The sequence below is a fragment of the Trematomus bernacchii genome, unplaced genomic scaffold (genome assembly GCF_902827165.1).
Source record: "Trematomus bernacchii unplaced genomic scaffold, fTreBer1.1, whole genome shotgun sequence".
In the NCBI taxonomy this organism is placed as follows: domain Eukaryota; kingdom Metazoa; phylum Chordata; class Actinopteri; order Perciformes; family Nototheniidae; genus Trematomus; species Trematomus bernacchii.
The window spans coordinates 14,541,532-14,567,005 of record NW_022987828.1 but is presented as its reverse complement, the minus strand read 5'-3'; the positions used below and the strand labels follow the sequence as shown (position 1 = coordinate 14,567,005).

At 39.9% G+C, this 25,474-nt stretch overlaps 2 protein-coding genes across 2 annotated transcripts in view; one reads left to right on the top strand and one right to left on the bottom strand.

Moving 5' to 3' along the window:
* LOC117499755 (cytochrome P450 3A30-like) overlaps positions 1–17,150 on the bottom strand; it is a 32,951-nt gene extending 15,801 nt beyond the window's left edge. Inside the window, exons 1-9 of the mRNA XM_034152362.1 lie at positions 17,062–17,150; positions 12,083–12,173; positions 11,837–11,889; positions 7,788–7,915; positions 7,217–7,311; positions 6,094–6,179; positions 5,849–5,991; positions 5,232–5,356; positions 5,005–5,089 (exon numbers count right to left, since the gene is read on the bottom strand). Of these exons, the coding sequence (XP_034008253.1) occupies positions 5,005–5,089; positions 5,232–5,356; positions 5,849–5,991; positions 6,094–6,179; positions 7,217–7,311; positions 7,788–7,915; positions 11,837–11,889; positions 12,083–12,173; positions 17,062–17,135 (880 nt within the window). The 5' untranslated portion in view covers positions 17,136–17,150. The remainder of the gene's footprint in view (positions 1–5,004; positions 5,090–5,231; positions 5,357–5,848; positions 5,992–6,093; positions 6,180–7,216; positions 7,312–7,787; positions 7,916–11,836; positions 11,890–12,082; positions 12,174–17,061) is intronic.
* desi2 (desumoylating isopeptidase 2) overlaps positions 1–25,474 on the top strand; it is a 66,836-nt gene that overhangs the window by 35,428 nt on the left and 5,934 nt on the right. The gene's annotated exons all lie outside the window — the stretch shown is intronic.

Genomic DNA, 25,474 nt, shown 5'->3' with positions numbered 1-25,474 from the left:
TTTTGGTGTCAAATCTGTATCAGCAGTTGTCAGGAATCTGTAGCAGCTCATAAAATCCTTCCTGCCTATCAAGGGATAACCTGACGTGATTTGAAAAATCCATTAAAGCAGATATTTTAAATACATTTTTTAATAGTTATGTAAAATTAACCATCTTTCTTTACCAATAAAACATTGTTAAAAATAAAATACATTCTAAGACTAAGTTGCAGGGCAGGCAGGAACCTAGAGAAAACGCTTGTAAACAGAAAGTTCTGGGGTTGAAGTAAAAAAAATGTTTTCTGAGTAGCAACTGCCAAGGTGCCTTTGAGCAAGGTACTCAACCCAAAAGGGTTTCAGTGGCCAACAGTAGAAGACTGTGGTTGTACTGGACTGCTCCCAGTGTGCAAGTGTGTTCATCTGTTCAAGTTGCAAAATGTTTGGTCTTTACCGGAATGATTCAAGGTTCAAGTTTACATTAGAGACACGATGTCATAATGTACGTAAATGTGTGAAGACGACATGACGATATGAAGCGGAGGAATTTCAGGAAGTGTGTGTCTTAAATGGGAAACGAAACCTTCTGACCCTCCATCAGCCTGCACTCCTGACATTTTTCTCACATCGGTGTTTGGTTAGGGGCGATGCACATTACAAAAACATTAAAGGTTTTATTTCAAGCACTTTTACTTTCATTTTATATGTGGAAAAAACAAACGGAAATCAACATATTCTATCATTTACTCAGACAATTCATTGAACGTCTCAATCACTTGAAAACTATTTTACATGTAACAACAAAACATCCTGCATTTTGGGTGTCGTCCCAAACAAGAGCAGTGGACGCTGTTTTCACCTTCTTTTTTAGTGAGGAATGAAACTACAAGCTGGAAAACTGTCATATATATATTTTTTGTTGTTTAAAAAATCCTTTAATAGTATTTCTATGACATATGGACTCTGGCCTTTTTTGTTTATGTTTTGATAAACTCAGGACTCCAAAAGGCTTTGTAATATAAAAACTTACATTTTTTTATCCCACATTTTGTTTGCATTGTTGATTGCTTTTTCTAATGCAGTAGTCACATCCATAGAGCTTTTCAGATCGCACTGTGGCAGTGCATTTTTATACTCTCTTTGATAAAAGAGCTTTTGTTTACAACCTGGATGTCTGGATGTGAGCCTGTGCTGCTCGCTGTGTTCCTGTATGTGCATGAATGTGTGAGTGTGTGGGCACACTTGTATTATAAATGGTTAGTATCAACAAGCTGCCAACTGGGCCAATTTCCCTTCATCAAACACACACGCACACACACACTTGATTCTTTACAAACGTAGCAGTATTTCAGAGGTTTTGTTTCAAAGATATTGCCACATCCTCAAAACATTTGATATATTTTTAATCAAGTGAATTTGTTTGTCTGTAATCTGGATTGAGTATATTGTCAGATTATTCAGCAGATTTTAACTACTGGTTAAAAGATAATTTTCTACACTTTATAGAAAGCAAAATCAGTGATATTTGTTATAACACCAGCATATTTATGATTTGGAGGATTTAACTTGGTGTATTATGAACTCCATTTTAATTGTTTACGTTTTAGTAAATTTGAATTAAACACAGACACACTCTGCCCATGTCGGTGCCCTCTGCTGGCTGTTAACTGTACAGTTTCAGATTATTTCTGTATGTTGACAAATAAAAAGACATGTCTCCATACACCAACTATCCACCAGCTGCCAAATGCTGAGGTTGAAAATGATGACTTTGTTAATATTTCAACAGTTAAAGTTACACAAATCACCATAACTGAGGCCAAAGATAGATATCAATTCACAGCTCTTCTTTGATAACAGCCATCGAATTGTCATCATTAAACCTCCAGAGCTACTTTGGTTATTTAATTATAGCAATCGTGTTATCAAATGGTTATTTGTGTGGCTTTTGCTATTCATTATACATTTGTGAGCCATGAATGTAGGTTGGGAAACCTCAGTTATTCATACCCCAGAAAAACTTGACTTTTGCTGTTTCACAGTAAACTTTCACAAAGCCTTCAGATGAGTGGACCCAATTTGTACCCTGTTGTAAAGTTATTAAAGAAAACTATACTATATGTGACTGCTACTCTGTGTCGAGGCTATTTTGGTAAATTAGTTTATTGGTTGGTTATGTTACTCTACATACAGTTCAGTTGCAGCTGCACAGGAAATATGTTTTAGTGGTTGCAGGTGATTTAGCTACAGGTTTCTCACAACGAAAATTAAACAGAATAAATCTTTATGGCTAGATACTATTTTTTAATGTAGTTTAAGTGCTTTTGATCAAAAATAATATTTTTACATTTTGGGAAATAGGCTAATTCGCAATCTTTCTGAGTCAAGAGTCAATTTACGAAGTTCTAGGGTCAGACGACTGCTAGCATAAAAACTAGCATACATTAGCATTACAACTAGCCTACATTAGCATATCAACTAAAAGTGGGAGGCATAGCTAGCCTAGCTATTTTCAAAGGTAAACGTAAGTTGCTATCACTTCCTAAAGTTTACGAATATACAAAATATGTATATTCAATTAGTACAACGTGTAAGTGTAAAAATGTTCATTAAAAGGTTAGGCTATGTGCTGGTCAAAAGGTGGTCAATGTCTTCATGTAGAGAAAATAAATGCCATAGGTCGACACAGTGGCTGGATTGACCATTAGAATTTGTATTTTCTCCCAGTGTGAGTACTTTATTTTAAGTACTCTGTTTTACGACTGCAACACGTTTAGCTAGATTTTAGCCTCTAAATTGCCCACCCATTAAAATGTCAGTATGAAAGAGAACATTTAAACAAACGTATTTGCTTTTAACATCCCAGTGTTTGTAATCAGAGGTGGGCAGTGGTAGGCTAAATGTTTCAAACAAAACACAAAAAAGATTGTTCACTCGTTCACATAGTAAAATATAATTCATAGGAAGTGGTGTAAGCGTTGTGAAGATGAGCAAGCCACTAGAGGGAGACAAATACCAATACAAGATAGAGCAACTGACATCAGTGTATTACTGGTTGTATTGTTTTAGATTAGGGGCACTCATGATACCCATAATCACCACAACTTGATATTTACGAATTGCAATACTGATCTTGTTGTTAATATACACATGATGATATATTGAGTAAATAATCCCGCAACTCTTAATCATCAATCACTTTAGCATGTTTTCGCAAAGTTAGGACGACAGACTTTTCAAAATGTATAATGGCAGCAAAGCAAATCTAATGCAAAATAGATGAACAATATAGACCAATTTATTGTACATCCCCTGAGCCTAAAAAGGCAATACTTTCTCCTCTTCTCCCCCTTTAATTACATTACATATTGATATAAAGCGAGTTATATTCAGAGATTCTCCCGTTTGGGCTATTGTTTCCTGGGAACAAATTGTAGTTTTATTGGCTGTTTCTGTCCAGCTGAATCCAAAGGAATCTAAAGGAAGAAAAACCATTTTAAATCAAGGACATGACAGTCTGAATGCCACATGAATGTGTTGTGTGCTTTGCATGAAATATGTGTGTTACTCTTACCACGGTGTCTTTGCATGTCTCCACAGAGTATCCTGCAGGAGACGGACAAGAACCATCTTCATGGTGAGGACGGCCGTAGCCGCATCCCAACGCAGTTGCGAGGACCGAGCCCAAACGGCATGTAAGCGTACCGGGTTTCACCTCCTCCCCCGCTGTCTTTATTGAACCTGCACACCACACACACACCACACACACACACACACCACACACACACATTTTTTTAAGTCAGTACACATCTCTTTTACACTGTACCTTTTATCTAGGTTACATAAAATGTGTTTCTATTCCTATTGGTGCCTTTGTTTTTTAAAACATTTCTTTAATTTTTATAAATGGTATAGTTTTATTGACTTGTCTGTTTATTAAGTGATCAGTATAAGCAAGTAAAATGGAAACATTTTAACCCTCTACAATTTCATGACAGCTGTTACGCTGTCTTCTTTTACCTTTCCGGTCTGAAAAGCTCAGGTGATCTCCAGAAGCGCGGGGTCCATGTGTAATATCGTCACAGGGATGGCCACGATAGTTCCTTCAGGGATGGTGATGCCGTGGAACTGGGACGTTTTCTTGCAACTCCTCTCAATTCGAGGTGCAGTGGAAGCAAAACGCATCGACTCACAAATGACCTGATCCAGGTACTGAAGACCGATCACATCATCGTATGAAATGGGAGCCTATGGGTGGGAGGTAAAGGAAGCATCGCACACGAAAATACAGATGAGGATTAGAACAATATACCATTTTGAAAAGTTGATCAAATATGGCAGAGAATCACATTTTCGTACATCTCTTGGTATGCTGGCATCGATTTCTTCCTGCAGGGTCTGCAATGCATCCGGGTTGGTGGCCAGATTGTAAAGGATGTTAGTGATGGTGATACTGGTGGTATCGGAGCCTGCAAAGATGAAAAATGAAGGCCTGGGAAAGCATCTCGTGCTCAGTCAAACCTACAACAAAACGAAGCAAAACATCCAGGTTGAAAAATACTTTCACAAGTGGAGGAGGTTATTGACATTGGGTTGCCGTGGCTCAGGGGGGTAAAAGTCCTTGCAGTCAACAGGTTGAATGTGTGTGAACGTTAGTAAACACATTTGTTAGTAAGAATACTAAGCAGGTGCCTCCTCTGCCTCAGTATGAATGTGTGTAAATTGGTGAGTGCTCCTTTGTTTACGTCCGTGACATAGACACACTTTGTAACAGTCATGCTTCTATTGGTAAGCTCCAACACATAGTAGAGGCACAAAATACAAATATGAACCTGAACAGGAGGATAATATGTCCTATTTAAGTGGACTGGAAATGTCTGTGCCTATTAGCTGTGTTTTTTTGTGTCTGTTGTTTGTATACAGAACTGTAATGTAAATAGATTGTCATGCGCCTGTCCTGAAAGGAATGACTTCATTCTTGATTGTTAACTCGACTTTCGTGAATTATTACTGTGTTTGCAATCATACCTTTACTTGGCTGATCTTCTTCACTCTTTATGTCCGTTTCTTGTATCTCATTCTGAAGCATCACATGCAGGAAGTCCCCTCGACTCTAGATCAGCACAACATCCACATCAATATACAACATTGCTATTAATCTTCTTGTCTAACTCTATACAGGAAAGCTTATTTTTCAAAAATGTCATTGCAATCTTTTTAACACTTGTTTCACTTAGAACAGATGAAATGCTTACAGATTCCTCTGCTTGATGCTCATCTTTAAATCTCTTCATAATGTTATAGAAATATTTCACGCTGAGGCTTGGCATGATTTCAATTTTCAGGGCCTTCAACAGTTTATCAGCAGAGGGAAACATCGCTGAAAAGAGGGAAAAAGGTTGTTAATTATAATGTCATACTGGTGATCCCAAGGTACTAATACCATTACATATTCTCCTCTTAAAGGTGGGGTAGGTAAGTTTGAGAAACCGGCTCGAGATACACTTTTTGTTATATTCCATGGAATGCTCTTAACATCCCGATAGCAATGAATATCTTAAGTGCTTTGACAAAAAATCCATAAAAAAAATGTCATCTGTGGAAGCCGTAGTACTGTAAAAAGCACGACCAATCATTTTAGCCGGCCCGGCTAAAAATAACTGGATGGCCTACCTGCCTGTCAGCCTTCCATCTGTGCACAAACTTATCTCGTGCCCTCATTGGTCATGTGCGCGTTCGTGTGTGTTGGAGGCGGGGGCTCTGTAAGGAAGTGGCAGATTTTCTCCGGTTGTGTATTTTCAAATTCTAGCGCACTCGAGCTGGTTTCTCCAAAATTACCTACCCCACCTTTAACAGAGTTAAAAGGACATACTCAATAATAGCAAAAGCCACATTTTAAAGTTAAGAATCTTCTTGATGTGGACATTAATTGGGTCATCTGGATCGTTTATGGAGTTTGCCTCGACACTAAAAGATGCACTGGTCACAGCGTCCAAACTGTAAGGTCCCACGAATCTATAGCAAAAAGAAAATATGTTTTCTTTAAGGATCTAACATGTATTAGGTGCAGTTTTGATATATTTAATGAGCAACAATGCAGGATATGCTTGCACTTACTGTTTGATATCGATGGGTTCATCCAAATTCATTTTTCCAAGTTTTTCAGTGAGTTTGTCTGCATAGCGAGAAACGATGGGGAAAACCTTTAAAAAAGGAAGAAGAGATGCTTTATGTTGATAATCTACTTTGCATTGTATGTATGTATTTCTGTCGTTAGTAACAATGTATCTCAGTGGGTATATGTGGAAGACTGTAGATACATGTATGTAGAGAAAATAAAAAGGATCAAATAAAACGTTATTAATCCAGAAACTATTTCTGTGGCAGAGGTTGCTAATAAAAAATAAATATAGAAAATAAATACTAATAAGATACATCTATACTGTGGGGGAAACTTCTGAAGCAATTGGAGTCAGGACTCAAAGAGAGACACGATGGAGAGCTGGAGCTTTGATGGCAAACACTGACGGTTATTGGAGCTTCGGCCGGAGAATTCACAAGACATGTCACGGGCCACGAGTTGACCACAACGGTTGAGATGCCACAATCAATTCTGAAGAACCCTCCTGTAGTTCCAGGTTTGAACTAGTTCGGAGTGTAATAATCAACATGCTTCAATAGATAGACTAAACAGCTGAGGACACTGAATCACATTTGTTGTCGCTTATGGCTCGGGGTCATCTACACCCCGAGAAGGATGTGTTCCAGGTGTCCCACAACAATAACTATCTCTGACCGACAGTTGCCCGGTCACAAACTGGCAACATCAACAAAATGCTAGGGCAGCCCCTCTTTAAGGGAGATAGCATGCTGCCCAAGGCTGGGCATCTACGTCAGAGGGCAAAAGGTAAACATCTATGGAAATTATTCCCTGACATATACATGTATAAGTAAACTCAAATAAATATATAACATTTTTTTTTTTTTAAATAGGAAGTAATACTTCCAGTACATCTTTAGACCAACAATACAATACGATAGATTTTGTAAAATAACTTAACAAGTAATTCTGAGAGTACTGTTGGCAATCATATTATAACATCTTTAAAGAGTGATGCAAATGAGAGTAATATTGCACATTAAAGTGCAGAATTATTACTGAATAAAGATGAATTTGTATAGCTTGCACAAGGTAAAAGAGAGCCGATTGCAGAAGCAGTTGTGAGTTTAGAAATTAAACCTGTTTGAGTCGTCCACTGGTGAAGCATGGGGACAAAGTGCTCCGGATTCTTTTCCACCTTTCATCTTTAACGCTTATAATTCCATCCTTCAAAGCTGGATCCCTATAACTTCCTGTGAACGTAAATACAAACACACCGAATGCTCATATTCTTGCACAGAAGAGTTCCTCCAACATGTTACCCTGTCTTGGTCAAATAAATAATAAAATATAAATAATATAAAATAATCTGTTCAATATTTAATATTCCATCTGTCATATATTTATGTATATATAATACCTTGTTAAATTCAACATGTATATTTCTACTTTCTTGTTTTATTTCTTGTCTTGAATTTGTATTGTACAATGCCGTGTCTTTTTATGCTGCTGCAACGCAAACATTTCTCAAATTGGGATCAATAAAGTACTATCTTATCTTATTTGATCTTATAGCTGGATTATCTACTGTATGTAACTATTTTAATGATTTCAACAAAGCACAGGGATAACATATGTGAGCCTGTGTTGTAATCCTGACTCAAGGTGTTATTTACCATGAGCTGCTGAAATTGAATGTATTCTTGTGTACGATAACAGCAACAAGATGAGTCTCTTACCCTCCGGTTGGTAAACACAGAGTAGCACTCTTTCACCAGCACAGTTTTAATAATCTCAGGGTCAGCCACCATCAAAACGGGTTGTCGGAAATCAAACAACCTGCACGGAAAACACAACATCATCACAGTATTAAGTTTGAGATATTGATTAAAAATGACCTCATTAATGAATCAAAATGTTAGCAAAGAAATATATTTATCTTTCAACACTGGGCTATTCATAGCTTAAATAAACGTTAGTGCTGTTATCAAATGTGCATGCTGTAAAATGTCACAATATCAAACAGTCATTTCGTCATCTTTATATCCTACTAAGGTTATATTATACAACGTGACATATAAAAAAAAAACGTTTTAGTTGTCATGTTACCACCAACAGACAGATTTCCCCTTTCCTTTCCTTTCTGTCCTTCTCCATGGATTATGATTTATGTTGTGACCCTAGGGAAGGAGGTTGATTCCTAGTTTGTAGGTACTTTTACAGTAAAGACAGTGGTGTAATTTTGGGGTACATGTACTTTACTTGAGTATTTCCATTTTACGCTACTATACTTCTCCTCCACTACAGTTTGGGGCGACATTGTACTTTTTAATCCTCTACATTTATTTGAGAACACAAGTTTACTCTACATATTCAGAGTATTAGCTAATACCAAATAAATAAACATTGATATATAATGAGTTGTGATGAAAACATTAATTCATCAATAATAATAATCCAGTAATTTAATATACATGATTCTGAATGTGCTTTTGCGCAAAAATAAGTACTCTTACTTTTGGCAATTCACATATATAATGCAATACTTTTGCATTTTTACCTAAGTAAGACTTTAAATGCAGGACTTTCACTTGTAACACAATATTTGTACACTGTACTATTTTTTTTTTTTTTTTTTTTTTAAACCTTTATTTAACCAGATAAAAAAACATTGAGATACAATCTCATTTTCAATGCTGACCTGGCCAAGAGGCAGCAACGTTACACATAACACATAACACAAACATATAAACTACAGAGAACATAAAGAAAACAAAAGACGAAAAAGCAAGTCACTACATTGTGCACATTAGGACAATAAAAAAAGTACACTACTTGTTACTGCAAGAGCAGCTGGTGGTGAGGACTTCAGACAACTTCAATTTAAAACATGAAATAGAGACAAGTGCCCTCAGTTTAAGGCGTGATTGAAGGTCATTCCAAGACCAAGGACCATAATAAGAAAGACTCCTTTTTCCAGCCTCAGTCCGTACAGTAGGTACCTGGAACCGTATCCAGGCACTGGATCTGAGTTTTGTAAGAGTCACAAACTGGGGCAAATCTGACACATATGTAGAGTGGAAGCTTACCTAAAATGGCTTTATACATTAATAAAAACCAGTGCTGCATCCTACGCATAGTAAGTGAGGACCATCCAGTTAGGCCAGGGGTGGCAATTATTTTTACAAGGGGCCACTTCAGAAACTCGAGCTGTGTTGGGGGGGCCGAATCAAAAATAAGTTGAACTTAATTCTGCTCAATATACCAATACTGAAAAGGTGTTTTACAGTATGTTAAAGATAAGAAATGAATCAGCTTTATACAAAAAGAAATTAGTGCTTTTGATTTTTGTTTTTCAGTTAATTTTACTTGTTCAGTGAGAAAAATCCAGTCTGTCTTGGGCTTGAACAAGTGCACGGAAATCTGGTTCAATGTCTGAGGTGGATATGCGAAGGACAACTGAGAGGTGATCATCAGTGATAGAGGATCTGTATCTGGATTTGTTGAACTTCATCACTGAGAATGTCTGTTCACATATGTAGGTAGATCCAAAGAGGACCATCATCTTCTGAGCACGTCTCCTGATGTGTGGAAAGTTCTCCTCTTTCAGGGAAGAGTAAAAACTCAGGCAGTGAGACTGACCTAAAGTGCTCTGACAGAAGGTGTGTCAGACTGCAGGTCAATGAGTTCAAGCTGAACATCACTGGGGTGCATCATCCACATGGCATGTAAATGGGGAAAATATCATGTTTATTTCATTCTCAACTGTTTTGAAGTCTTTAAATCGCCTTGAAAACTCACCATGCGTGCTTCTAACATGGATGAGTACCTCTGGAGGTGATCAGCTGATGGTGTGGCTTCCTTCAGTGTTGGCAAGTGCGTGAGAATGTTGTCCTCATTTGGCTTGAGAGAAGCTGCAGCTTTCTCATGAAAGCCTTCACTGCACTGTACATGTCATGCACAAAAGGCCCTTGCCTTGCAGTTTGACATTTAGTTCACTCATTAGTGCAGTCACATCTACAGCAAAACCAAGGTCTGCCATCCAGTCTGCATCTGAAAGCTGTGGGATGTCGTTTCCTTTCTTCACACAGAAGTCTTGAATCTCTTCTCTCAGGTCCCATACTCTTTTCAGCACTTTGCCCAGGCTGAGCCACCTGACAGCTGCATAGGGTATGTCACGATGTTCAGTCTCACTTTCCTCCAAAAGTGCAACAAACTGTCTGTCTATATTAGTTACAACATCAACAACATGGTTAATTTTTAACACTGACTTACACAACACTTCCTGATGTATAATACAATGCAAAAATACCTATTTCTGCTCAGGGTTAATTTCTGTCACTTTATCCTGCATTCTCTTTAATAGTCCAACATTTTCCCTGTCGATTTGGACAACCATCCGTTGTCACGCCTGCCAGCTTGTCCCATTTCAGTCCCAACTTTTCCACACATGCATTTACCTCCGTGAACAAATCACTCCCTGTTGTTGTCCCTTTCATTGACTGCATGGCTGCCAGCTCCTCCGTGATTTTGAAGTCTGTAGTTATCCCACGTAGGAAGATGAGTAGCTGGGCAGTGGATGGGCTCTCATCCAAAGCCAAGGAAAAAAAGTCAAAGTTGACCGCTCTGTTCTGCAGCTGAAGCTCCAGATTTCCCGCGATGTCCTCAATCCTCCTCGTAACAGTGCGTCGGGAGAGCGGTACTTTCTCAAATGCTTCCTTTTTTTGCCCTTAGCGGACATTTCGAGGACTAGCCGGCCAGCATCACTCGTAGCTGTTCACGGCATGCGCGTTTACGTAAATACATTTAAAAAACAGCAGCGCCCTTTTCAAAATAAAAGCAACACAGTTAGAAAAGTATTTACGCCATGCAAGCAATACAGCTGTGTTGCTTTTATTTTGAAAAGGTTGCTGTTTTTTTTCATTATGTTATAATTTATGATCAACCTCACACGGGCCGGCCAAGGCCGGCCAACGGGCCGGATGTGGCCCGCGGGCCGTAAAATGCCCACCCCTGAGTTAGGCTATACAATGTGCAATGATGAGTCCTATAGGGTGCTGTAACCCTAACCCTAACCGTAACACTTCTTCCACCACTCAGTAAAGAGCTGAGTACTATTTCAACTCCCAATACCAATGCCACTCAGTAGATAGTGAGGAAAGGAAATTAAAACTGTTTAAAATACCAAAATAAATATAAACTGGTTAAGATAATAAACCAGGTCACATCATTTTATGTTGATGTGTATTTATGATTTATTTTTTCCCCCCAAAACTTAATGTATGGCAACAAATGTATGTACAAAATAGCTTTAAAGTTTGAAGCTTTTTTTTATAGCATTGATAATTAAATTCCTAATCTACATTCGAATGCTAAGCAGCTTTTTTTCTCCTTTTCCATCCTGTTTAAATCCGTAATGATCTGCCCGGTTGCAAAATTAAATAAAGATTAGACTACACTATATATTATTTGAATTATTAGATGTATATAATAAGATTCCAGTGGTGGCTGTGTAGAGCTGTTTCAGACTTGTGCCATCCAGAAATGATATTAATCCAACGTCCAAAAAGTCCAAAAGTCAACATTGATTAAAAAAAAGTATAATATCTTTGTCGACAAAATATTCTGCATGCACCTGTATGAACAAGGGTGTCGGGCAGCATTCTAACCACACATTACATGTATACAACAACAATAACATATCTATTTTGGCTCAAAATAGCCAATCCCAATAAGAGGACAGCTAAAGCTACAACTCACCCCCAGACGTCCCCATACTTGGCATGGCACTCACTGTCAAAAGCAAGCAACCCCTGCAATGAAACGTAGAACAACGTGTTAAAGGTTAAAGGAGCAAAGGTTAAATGATCAAGTGTACGGATTAGCCATGGTCACTGCCTGCTGAGTTAAGTTATAATAAATAAAAAAGACAATATACCTCTTTAATGTGTATCTCAATTTACTCATTTACATACCAGTCTTAAGGATTGTGCGTATTTGTATTACCTTCTTATAGTGTAAAATCGTTCCTAAAAAGGGCAAATTCGTCGGTCCGGGTATTCCAAGTTTTTTGAAATGCCTATACGGCCAAAGTGCCATACCTGTATTATATAAAAAAGAAAAGAAAATATATACTGTGGAGGTTTCCATATTGGGTTATGTCATTCAAATGAAAGTTAATATAATCAATATAATTTTGTATAATCCACAATGAAAAATGCATTATATTTTCACAAAGCTCTATACGTTCACTCTATAATTGTGAGGTACTTGTAATTTCCTTTTCAGCTACTTTGTACTTTTACTCCACTACAATTATGTAGTACCTTTAGTTACTTTGCAGATATAGATTAATTATAACAAATGGGATCAAGACTTTAGCTACATCTGGATTAAATTCACCAGCAGTAAATTAATTAATTAAAATGGGTTCCACATTTACCAGCTTGATAAACATATGAATACATCAACATTTTACTCAAAACATATAATGTTCTGAAAATGTGTCAATCTGCATAATGAGTACTGTTACTTTTGCGACTTTAAGTATATTTGATGCTAATACTACTGCGGTCAAGCCAGCCTCCACTTCGGAAAACACAGTTAAGCCAGCATCCGCGTTGTTTTGCGGTGCGCGAATATCCTATGCATTACGGTAGCGGTCTGGAAAAAACTGCCTTCAAAATAAAAGTGCTCACTCGGTCAATAACAATTATACCAAACATATTAAAATATGTACTATATAGGCCTAATGTGATCAATAATAATGTAAGACAAACTACGTATAACTACCACATTATAACTGACTGAATGTAAAACGTAAAGAGTTTCAAAATAAAAGACCTTTGAAGTCTCATATATGAGCTATCATCCCTCTGTTTTTAGATGAGAATAAACAAAAACTGTCCAGTATCAAAGACTAATATCACTTCAGGGTGATAGCAGGACACCCCATCTAGTCACTCAGAGAAAATCACAATCTGATGTAGAGTTTCAAAATAAAAGACCTTTGAATTCTCATATATATGAGCTATCATCCCAGTTATAATGAATGACAGTCAGTTATAATGTGGTAGTTATACGTAGTTTGTCTTACATTATTATTGATCACATTAGGCCTATATAGAGTGGCGAAGTCACGCCCACTTACTTCCGGGTAATGGGACCTTATTTCGGAAAAATTATGCATTGAAGTCAATGGGGAGAGAAAACTTATCTTTCGATCCCGTTTGAATTGTGCCATGAATTACACATATGATGTTTGTCAATCTTAAAAAATAATTTCCATTTAAAAAAGTCACAGTTTGTCGTAAAACTGTTGAAATATAAGACTATGAAAAATACGTAACTAGAAAGACTACAAATCCCAGAGTCGCGTAAGTGATGTCACAATTGTTTTCCTCCACCATTCAGATACCTAAGATCAGCGCAATATAGATATAATCTATCTATATGGCGCTGGCTAAGATAAGATAACTTTAACAAGATGCCTGTGTGCTTAGTACCAGGTTGTTATTATACCAGCAATGGGTCTTGCTCGTTCTTTTGCTTCCCGTCTGATGAAAGGACCAGGAGTGGCTTGATCAAGTTAGCTACCTAGCTAGTAGCTAGCACGTTAGTTAGCATTACAGCCTTGTCATTTTTATTAGCCTTAACATGAAGTAACATTAAGTAACCCAAAATGTTAAACAGTAAGAGTAGTAGTCATATTTCGTGACCCTTTGAATAGTACTGTCACCGGTGTGATCATTCTATAATACACCATTTAAGCCCGGGGGAGAAATGCTAACGCTAACGTTAGCATCGGCGATCTTCTCTACTTCATGCTATCTGCACAAATGGTTGACATTAAACATTAAAACGACCAGACAGTTCAGAGAGAATCAAAGGAAGGTAGGCAGGCAGCTTTGCATGACATTCTTCAGGACATGTTTCATTGTGGTGATAGTGAGGATAGTCAATCGTTTTGTTGACAAGACAGTAGTGACGGCCATCTTGGTGACGTGTGTTGTTGACCAGAGATGTAGTTCATTGAGCGTTTCACACAAACAAATGTGTTACTTCACAGTTTTACGACACATTTTTTTTTTATTTGACTTGCAAAATTATCTTTTAAATTGACAAACATCATATGTGTATTCGTGGCAACAATTCAAATGGGATCGAAAGATAATCTTTCTCTCTCCATTGACTTCAATACATAATTTTTCCGAAATAAGGTCCCATGAATTGTGCCACGAATTACACATATGATGTTTGTCAATTTAAAAGATAATTTGCAAGTCAAAAAAAAAAAAAATGTGTCGTAAAACTGTGAAGTAAACACTTTGTTTGTTGTGAAACGCTCAATGAACTACATCTCTGGTCAACAACACACGTCACCAAGATGGCCGTCACTACTGTCTTGTCAACAAAACGATTGACTATCCTCACTATCACCACAATGAAACATGTCCTGAAGAATGTCATGCAAAGCTGCCTGCCTGCCTTCCTTTGATTCTCTCTGAACTGTCTGGTCGTGTTTAAGGTTTAATGTCAACCATTGTGCAGATAGCATGAAGTAGAGAAGATCGCCGAGCTAACGTTAGCGTTAGCATTTCTCCCCCGGGCTTAAATGGTGTATTATAGATGATCACCACCGGTGACAGTACTATTCAAAGGGTTCACGAAATATGACTACTACTCTTACTGTTTAACATTTTGGGTTACTTAATGTTACTTCATGTTAAGGCTAATAAAAATGACAAGGCTGTAATGCTAACTCACGTGCTAGCTACTACCTAGGTACCTAACTTGATCAAGCCACTCCTGGTCCTTTCATCAGACGGGAAGCAAAAGAACGAGCAAGACCCATTGCTGGTATAATAACAACCTGGTACTAAGGCACCAGAGGTGTGGACTCGGAGTCACATGACTTGGACTCGAGTCAGACTCGAGTCACCAATTTGATGACTTGGACTCGACTTGACAAAATCACAAAACACTTGCGACTCGACTTGGACTTGAACACCAATGACTCGGGACTTGACTTGGACTTGAGCCCTCTGACTTGAGGTGACTTGATAATTTAATTCAGGGGTCTCCAACACGCCGATCGCGAGATGCCGCTAGAAGAGCAGATTCCCGTCGGGGGAGAGCAGAATCTCCAGCCGCTTCTACTCTTGCTGAGAATCCTTGCAGGCAGGGGCGGGTCTTTATTTAGCTGAGCCACCATGCGGCCAATCATATGAGGACACACTAGGATCATACCATTATGTGAAAGAAGGGTGGGGGGCAGACGCTTCAAAGACAGCAGGTGTAGTGGTACAGGCCAGCTACACAGAGCGACGGGGAGACAGATTTTAAATGCAAGCGCGTCGGAAAAAGTCAAGAAATTAGCGAAAACCGAAAAAAAGAAAGCAGCATCTGGCTGCATTTCAATGATATTGGAGGAAAGCAAAGCTGAGTGCAGGATTTGTAAAATGAAAATAACCTTCAGAGCAGGGTTTTTTTTTTTGGTAACCACTCAGGATTTATTGTCAGAGGTGGGAGAAGTTCAGATCTTGTACTTGAGTAAAAGTACCAGAGTGTAGGAATACTCGGTTACAATAAAAAGTCCTGCATTCAAAATGTTACAAGTAAAAGTACAAAAGTATTAGCATCAAAATACAGTTAAAGTACCACCTGCAGAGGGATCTAGATTCAGGTGTTCTTTTCCCCATAGAGACGCCTCGCTGCACATTATCCCTTGCATAAAGATAGATTGTGGGTCCCTTATAACATGTTGTACACAGTGGAAATAAACATTCTGGTTACCTCAACATCAGGGATCTTATCAATTAAACTCCTTCTGAATCAAACCGTCACGGGTAGCATTACCTTACTGATCCCTCTTACAATAGAAGAAAACATGTTACTTTACCAGCAGAGAGAAAATAGATTATTACAGTATTAATGTGACTAATAAAGAGCAGTTTAATTATTAAGTATTATTCTGTTGATCGGTGTCATTACATTTGGTGAAAAGCACATAATGACTTGTTTAAGACTCGTTTTGTCAAAGTTTAGGACTTGGACTTGACTTGAACTTGCCCATCCTGACTTGAGACTTGACTTGGACTTCAGCACAAAGACTTGAGACTTGACTCGGACTTGAGCGCAAAGACTTGAGACTTGACTCGGACTTGCAAAACAATGACTTGGTCCCACCTCTGCTAAGCACACAGGCATCTTGTTAAAGTTATCTTATCTTAGCCAGCGCCATATAGATAGATTATATCTATATTGCGCTGATCTTAGGTATCTGAATGGTGGAGGAAAACAATTGTGACATCACTTACGCGACTCTGGGATTTGTAGTCTTTCTAGTTACGTATTTTTCTTATATTTCAACAGTTTTACGACAAACTGTGACTTTTTTGACATGGAAATTATTTTTTAAGATTGACAAACATCATATGTGTAATTCATGGCACAATTCAAACGGGATCGAAAGATACGTTTTCTCTCCCCACTGACTTCAATGCATAATTTTTCCGAAATAAGGTCCCATTACCCGGAAGTAGGTGGGCATGACTTCGCCACTCTATAGTACATATTTTAATATGTTTGGTATAATTGTTATTGACCGAGTAAGCACTTTTATTTTGAAGGCAGTTTTTCCAGACCGCTACCGTAATGCATAGGATATTCGCGCACCGCAAAACAACGCGGATGCTGGCTTGACTGTGTTTTCCGAAGTGGAGGCTGGCTTGACCGCAGTCTAAATACTGTAGTACTTTTTCTTGACTAACATTTTGAATACAGTACTTTTAATTGTTACAGAGTATTCCTGCTCTGTGGTATTTCTACTTTTACTAAAGTACAAGATTTGAGTACTTCTTCCACCTGCTCTGACCATGGATCAATATTGCCACAGGACAGCTTAACGGATCGTTACAGCAGGCCATTCAACGAGCCTCATAAAACCTGACAACACATTGCTATGACAGTTTTAAAAAACTACTCACAGATAAACCAGGGCGAAGAAGACAGCCAGCAGAGTCCAAGTAGTTGGTGACAACAAGGAAAAGGGAAACATCTTGACTGTGTGAGACGGAGAAGCCTGACACACACTGATGAATAATGAGAAAATGCGCATTAAAAAAGTAACTGTTGATCCTTTGGGGGCGGAGCCACACCGCTGGAGAACCAGGAAGACATTCAAGGTGTTTATGTAATACACACATGACCAGTTTGGGCTGCTGGTTGGAAATGGACAATTGTGTCCCTCCCACCACTTTACATTAGGTTATTTTGTTAAAAAACGGTTCTGAAAATAGCGTGCACAAAGAATTGTACACTTTGAGAACATGCACAATCTCGAGGACCACTAAGTGGTGCAACATGTTTAATATTAGTAATAATTGAATAGAGATTGGTAAAGCAATTGTTGCTCCAGCTTTGCAGCAGCGTGGCATGGTTACTGCACTAACTGTCAAAAAGTATTGTAAGCATTTCTATGTATGTATATATGTTGTTTGTGGGGGGCGCTTTAGTGTTTTTTTTTAAAGTGAACAATTAAATTGAGCTAATCCAAAATACTTTATTTAAAGTGTTTTTTTCCACCCTAAAGATACAGCTTTGGAAAAATCAAGAGACCACTGCAGCATTTATCAGTTTCTCTGGTTTACTATTTATAGGTTTGTGTTTAAGTTAAATGAACATTTTTATTATTATTATTCTTTAAACTTCTGACAACATTTCTCTGTTGAGATGCATCACTTCTGAACATATTCATTATTAACAGCCTTATTTACTTGATAGGGTGAACTTCTGTGGCAAATAACGCTTTTTTAATCATCCAGCTGACATGAAGCAGCATTCATATGTATTTTGTCTTCAACAGGGCATACAGTACAAGTGTGCATCTTTGGGATTGTCTCTACCTTTCACACACAGTCATGTGACCCCTTGTTAATAGTAAATACTGATAAAGCAGCTTTCAATCCTTTTATGGTTACATGCTCCTAACCCTGGGGAGATAAAGCTGTTGATGTTGTCATGCACTGCTGTAAAATGTATTACAATCAATGACTCATCAGTGTGCACACCGGTCAACTATTAGTCCACTGAGCATGAAGAAATACTCAAAACTACAGTATATATATATCTAAAAGAGTGCTTGAAAGGGAATCAATTAAACCCTTTGTCTTTGTGTGCTAACATTATTCAAATCAGTTGATATAACTTTCACATTTTTCAAAATCTATAATCTTACAGCACGTCACTTCTGCTCTCATGCCGTTATTTGCCACACTGGCTTTATTAGTACACTCTGAAATAGGTACACCAGCGCCATATAGATAGAATTATCTATTATATGGCTCTGGGTACACGATACACTAAAATCAAGAATATTGAACTGAATCATGACTTCAAGAATCAAATCTGAATCTGACTCATGACTACTATAAGCTTTTAAAGGTCCCCTATTATACTGTTTTCATCAATATATTATAGGTCTCAGATATATACAAAACATGTCTCTGAAGAGTTTGGCTCCAAACACCAAACAGATCATTGCAGCATCCCATAATCCCCTCTGTTTCAGCCCTGTTTCAAAAGTGCTGATTCTCTGTCTGTTACTTTAGATGAAAATAAGGAGCCACTCCCCACGCCCCTCTGATGCCCCTTTCACACCGGCGCTTTTCCCTTTCTAGCTCCAGCTCCAGCTCCAGCTCCGGCTCGGAGCTGGAGCTGGAAAAGCGCCGGTTTTTCCTGTTCACACCGCAGCGGCGCCGCGTCATAGCTCCGGAATGCGGTTCACTTCCAGCTCCAAAAAATTGTCGGTCTAGAGGCAAGAGCTTCGGAGCTATGACGCGGCGTCGCTTACGTCTCTCTTACGTCGAGGCGTGCAGGAAATGTGTACCTTACTTTGACCAATCCGTTTCGCTGTTATTGATCATTGTGGAGAGCAGGCAGACGTTTTGTTTGTTATTATAGCAGCTATCGGATGGAATCAATACATGGGCTGCACAGGTTGTCATGTCCGACTATCACAAGTAGAATCATAATGAAAAATACGTCGGTAAAAAGTGCCTGTAGAAAACGGCTTAGCAAGTAGTCAGTTTAGCTTCGGTTGCTATGCTAACATCACCCATGTTTTACCATGGGAAACTTTCATAACAGCGTTGTGATGCCAAACAGCGTCAATTCAGACTGACACACATTCACTTAAGGGGAACTGGGGATATGTATCAGCTGCTTGTGTGACAGTCAGACAGTGAATACTTTAGAGCCGTGTGAGCTAACCCGGAGCTAACGGGAGAAATAAACTCCCGTGGAAGAGCAGCCAGCACTGCAGCGGTCGGTAATGCCGCTGAAACACATTAATAAACAATGAAACACGGCACTCTGGAGAAAAGTATAAGGTTGGAGAAGTCGTTATTTAATTTAATCTGGCTTCGTATGATTAAAAGCAACACGATCATCGACCCGACGCAGTCCCCCCCCCCCCCGTTGTTGTTGTGAGCTCCGTTGGGGAGAAAATCAGCGATGTAAACGGTGACGTCATGACGCAGCAGCGGCAGCTGGGCGGTGTGAACAGAGCGGGAGCTGAAAAGGGAAACCGGAGCTGAACCAGAAAAGCTCTAGCTAGGAGCTAGAAAGGGAAAAGCGCTGGTGTGAAAGCCGCATAAGAGACATTTGGTTAAAAAGAACACAATAGCCGCGTTCACACCAAGTACTTTCCTGTACTTAGTTCCGGCACTAAGAGCCCCGGCGCTTTTAACCCCAGGGCACTTAGTACAGATCGCGTTCACACCGGAGTACTTTTCCCTGAGGGAAGATTCCGCAAATGAGCCGCTGACGTCACTTCTTCTTCTTCTGCTTTGGCTTTACTGGCAGGCCACAAACCACTTCACGGCGAGTACAGTAGGTGGCGGTATGCACCTTAAAGTTGTTTGCAATCCGCTACAAAACAAGAGAAGAAGAAGAAGAAAAACTTCCCGCGTATACTGCGACGCCCACCCCACTCGCTGTACATTAGGCGGTCTGTTGTTTACCTTCCGACCTCAGACATGATGGAGATGGAGTCGACTGAAGTTGTGCTGTTTGTGCTCATAGTTTATACAGCTTTGTAACTGAGTTAATGCAGCCTGAGCAACTTGCGTACAATAACAAAACAAGCCGAGCACGAGTGGTGGGGAGAACGCTTTTGGCCAGACTGAAGGGCAGGTGGGCGGTGCTTGATGAAAAGAACGACTACAAGATCACAATCCAGGTGGCAGCATGTTGCATATTACATAACCTTTGTGAAAGTAATGAGTACAGGGACGAATGGACTGCCTTACCGGCGACCCAGCTTTATGAGCCATCTGAAACAGCGTGTAAATTGTAAACATTTTGACAATGTTTCTCTTTTATTTTCCAGTCAAGACAGGCAACATTACAATAAGTGTACAGTGTGGCAATATAATAACAATAAACTGTGCCAGGTGTGTTGTATGCACAGTAAATCGGCTCAGCAGCAAACCCACCGTTATTAGTATATATATATCTTCCTGAGACCCACTGCATCCGTTCTGCCATAAACACTATGGAAACATAAATGTTAGTTTCGGCCCATAGTGGACTCCATTTGTGTTGTGGTAAAATGGGGGGGGGGGGGAATTAAAGGTTTGCAAATCCCCATGTCCTCCTCAGAGGACAATCATAAAAACATTTAGTTTTAGGTCAAATAATATTTAAAAATGATATAAATTATCATATTTGTGTATGTGCCCCTGCCATTCCTCCACAAGGTTGCAACATTGATGATAAATTAAATGACAAATAAAGCTTTGCCAGTTTATAACCGATGAAACATGATGTATCAGAATAATCACTACATGTGATGTATAGGATGCTACGGTCACTAAAGATAAAGTGTCAGGAGAAATAAGCAAGATACAGGATCTGTTTAACAGTAAATAGAAGTTCACATTTTAATGTAAATAAAATAGAAGTTGTACATGTAAATTAACATTATCAATATAAAATAAAGTGTCAGTTGTATCAAGACTATATAATAACAGTAATAACAATAATATAAAATGAACTGGTGAGGCATCTTGTCCTCCGTTTCCTGGGCCTTGGTGAACAGCACCATCTGATCTCCGTGCATCGACTCTTTCACCACGGCACGCCGGTCCTCCAACGCCTGGGCGGTGTCAAGAAATTTGCATCCTGTGTGTCCGCTTTCCTAAGAGGGGAAAATAAGCAAGATACAAGATCTGTTTAGTCGCCATGTAGTTTTACAACATACTAGGAATGTTTTTTTGGTATTTTCACAAATAGAATTAAGGTTTCACAAATCTGAAACTGTGTTATAAAGAATGTTTAGCCTCTCTGGGATAATCCAGTCCAGATTTGATGAGTCTAGGTATAGTGGTTTTAGATCAGGACCTGGTCTAATGTGGCCAGATGCGAAAAAGCACTGAAAATCCTCCCTTTTTGTATTTTTCCCAATAGAATTAAGGTTTCACAAATCTCAAACTGTGTTATAAAGAATGTTTAGCCTCTCTGGGATAATCCAGTCCACATAAATCGGCTATGCAGCGATTTAAGAGGTTCAAACACGGAGGATTGTGCTTCATGTATGCTTGAATTTTGTTTAATTTGTTGAGGCAAGTTTTCGTACCGGAAGTCATGTGACTTCTAGCCCTGATGTTTACAATGTTTGTGTGAGACATTTGTAAATGCCGGTCTTGGCGAATACGTTTTCACGCTGTTTCATAATTGTACCAAGAAGGAAATAAACATGATTGTGAACATCAGTTCGATGCGTAACGTTCTTTCAAGACAAAGTTACAGTGTGTGTACCTTTGCGTTTGGTTGCTGGTAAGGGGGGGCGAGCTAGCGCTGTGATCTAGAATGCAAAGCTCGCTTGTTTCCAATCCCGAGAGTTGTCCATCCTCGCCTGAAACAGACGATTAGTGCCATGAGTTAGTGAAGCAAATTACAGAAACACTACACAGTTATTCACAAGTCAAAACGTTTTCATACAGCCGAGAATATCTAGCTAGCTAGATGTAGCTAGCTCGGGGCCGGTGTTAGCCTATTCCGCCTAGCATGGCTAGCTTGATCTACTGAGCAAATAAAAGTACATCTGAGACCATTATTGTGCAGATTAAAACCCAGTGCATGTAGTTGATTTTACCTTCGTCGTGGTCGTCATCGTTGGCCACTGAATCCGCCGTTTGTAGTCCTGCCCGAGTTTCTTTATTTTTAGCCGGTGTGTGCCGTGGGGCTGTGCTCATTCCCAGGTCGAGTGAAAGCTACTGAACTGGCTTCAGTAGCATTCCCTGGGTCACGTCCTCGGCGTAGATCTCCAGAAGCGCCGACACCTCCTCATCATTTCTTGATGCTTGCCATAACTGCTTTCAAAAAACAAACCCAACGCTCCGTCGGGATTTTGTAGCGAGGGAAAACAATGGCGTCTCCACACAACATTTTTCACAGTTGTACGGGCGTGGTTTGCAATTCGCCCAGCCAATCAGCACTGGGGCACTTTTGGGGCACTTTGTACCCTCAGGAAAGTACGCTCTCTCAGCCGGTTCTAAAAATGGGGGTAAAAGTACCCGAGATTAAGTACGATTTTTGGTGTGAACGCGACATAAGGGGTACTCACGGAACTAAAAACGCGAAAAGTACGGTGAAAGTACTCCGGTGTGAACGCGGCTAATGGTGCTCTAGGAGGAGATTCAGGTGATAAGGTGGGGGGGGGGGGGGGGGGGGTTACATTGGTTGCTGATTGGCTAATGGTTACACAAGCCAAAACATCGTTATGACATCATAAACTGGCCAAAATCTGATCAGCTCATTTTCAGACAGGTTTTTATATAAATGGATCAGGACAAAAAGAGAGAGAATCTTTGTTCCTGAAACTTTCAGAATCTTTTTACACAGAGGGGGAAATACATTTGTTGTATCTTGTGATCAATAATTGTATGTCCACAACATGAGAGTAGATTTAACTGGTTTTACTTTGGTAACATGCTTCCGGGACTTCCTCGTGGGAACATGTACAACAGGCTCTTTTAATACCAAGAGTGAGTTTGCCCCCTGCTGGACAAATGCAATAACATGTAATAATAACACAAGATAAGATACCACATTTCCCCCCCTTTAAGCTAACAATACTTCCCGAAGGTGGGAGTATAACATACTCCCGTTACACAACATTTCGAGGTACTGGCATGAACCATTTCACTTTCAAAGATTAACATTCTAAAACCTTTCCTTAAAGTGAGATCAGAGAACTATGCTGCTCTATTAATGGAACATCTCTTGATCTATTTAACAAAGTCTTTCAGGTATACAGGTGGCTGTCTCTCGCGCTCTGATCGTCTCACCACGGGTGTAGCAGGCAAGTCCGGCGGGACCGGAGTACACAGAACCACTGGCTCACTTGCAGGAGGTCCTTCTTGCTCGATTGTCACTGGAACCACAGTGTCTCTGTTGGAGTCCAGCACCGGCTCTAAGGGCACGGTGTCTGTTAATCTGGCTCTTACTTGATCCACATGCCGCTTCACGACTTGACCACTTCCAATGATCACTGTATATGACACTGGACCTGATGAGCTCTCGATGACCGCAGCGATCCATTTAGGTCCATAAGAGTAGTTTCTGATGAACACTTTAACCCCAGGTGAGAAACTTCTCAGTTTCCTGTTTGTGTCATGGGACTGTTTCTGTTTTAGTTGTTTTTGCTGCACTCTTGTTTTCACATCTGGCAGGAGCAGGTCTAATGCAGATCTGAGTCTCCTTGACATCATCAACTCTGCAGGCGACAGGCCTGTGGTCGCGTGAGGTGTGATGCGGTAACTGAACAGAAACCTTGACAGTCTAGTTTGCAATGTTTCACCTTTCATCTTTTTCATCCCCCCTTTGAAGGTCTGGACCGCCCTCTCTGCCAGCCCATTAGAAGACGGGTGAAACGGTGCTGACCCTCACATGGCGGATGCCATTTTGTTTCATGAAAGTCTCAAATTCAGCACTTGTAAAACAGGTTCCGTTGTCTGACACCAACATTTTTGGCAGTCCAAAAACACTGAAACTCTGACGCAGCTTTTCAATGGTCACCTGTGATGTAGCTGACTTCACTGGATAAATATCCATCCATTTTGAGTGAGCATCCACTATCAGTAGAAACATCTCTCCCAGGAAAGGGCCTGCATAGTCCACATGAATTCTCGTCCAGGGAGACTCCGGCCACTCCCAGGGATGTAATGGTGCTGATGGTGGTGACTTGTGGTGCTTTTGGCACTCCTCACAAGACTGCACTTCCTTTTCTACATCCTGGTCCATCCCCGGCCACCATACATAAGATCTAGCCAGACCTTTCATCTTTGACATGCCGGAATGTGTTTGGTGCAGTACTTTCAATATCTTTCCCCTGCCTTTGTTTGGTACGATGACTCTGGCTCCCCAGAGCACGCAGCCATCCCTCACACTCAGTTCTTCTCTCCTCTGATGATACGGCTTGAGAGGAGCCTCAGTCACTGAAGGCCATCCCGACAGGACATAACCATGAACTTGAGACAATATTACATCCTTAGCTGTCCAGTGTTTTATTTTGGCTGTGTCCACGAGTGTGTCATCCAGAAGATCAATCATGAGCACTTGTTCTGCGGTCTCACTCTCTCGCACATCTTCCGACAGCGGCAGTCTGCTTAATGCGTCCGCATTAGCGTTGTTCTTTCCTGGTTTGTACACAATGTGATACTCATAGGCACTCAGGTGCACTGCCCATCTCTGAACTCTCGGGGAACCCATCTGTGGAATGGGTTTCTTTTCGTTGAAGAGAGAGATCAGTGGCTTGTGATCTGTATAGATGGTGAAAGTTCGACCATACAAGTACTTGTGGAATTTCTTGATTCCAAATATAACTGCTAAGCCTTCTTTGTCTAGCTGTGAGTAATTCTTTTCAGCAGGCGCTAGAGTACGCGACATGAACCCCAAAGGACGTTCAGTTCCATCGTCCATTACGTGTGATAAAACAGCGCCCACCCCGTAAGGTGACGCATCACATGACATAATTAACTCTCGGTCAGCAGAGTAATGCACCAACACTTCTGCTGAGTTTAACAGGGCCTTTGATTTTTTAAAAGCCTCTTCCTGTTTCTTTTGCCATGTCCATCGCACATCTTGTCGCAGGAGCTCATGCAGTGGTGCCAATAGTGTAGCTAAGTTTGGCAGAAATTTGTTATAGTAATTTAGCAACCTAAGTACGACTTGAGTTCAGTAACATTTGTGGGGTTGGGAGTCTCCATGATGGCTTTGACTTTCTTTTCCACAGGGTGAAGTCCCTGTGCGTCCACTCGATGTCCCAGATATTCCACTTCCTCTTCCAGGAAAGTGCACTTGCTCCTTCTCAGACGCAATCCTGCCTCCTCC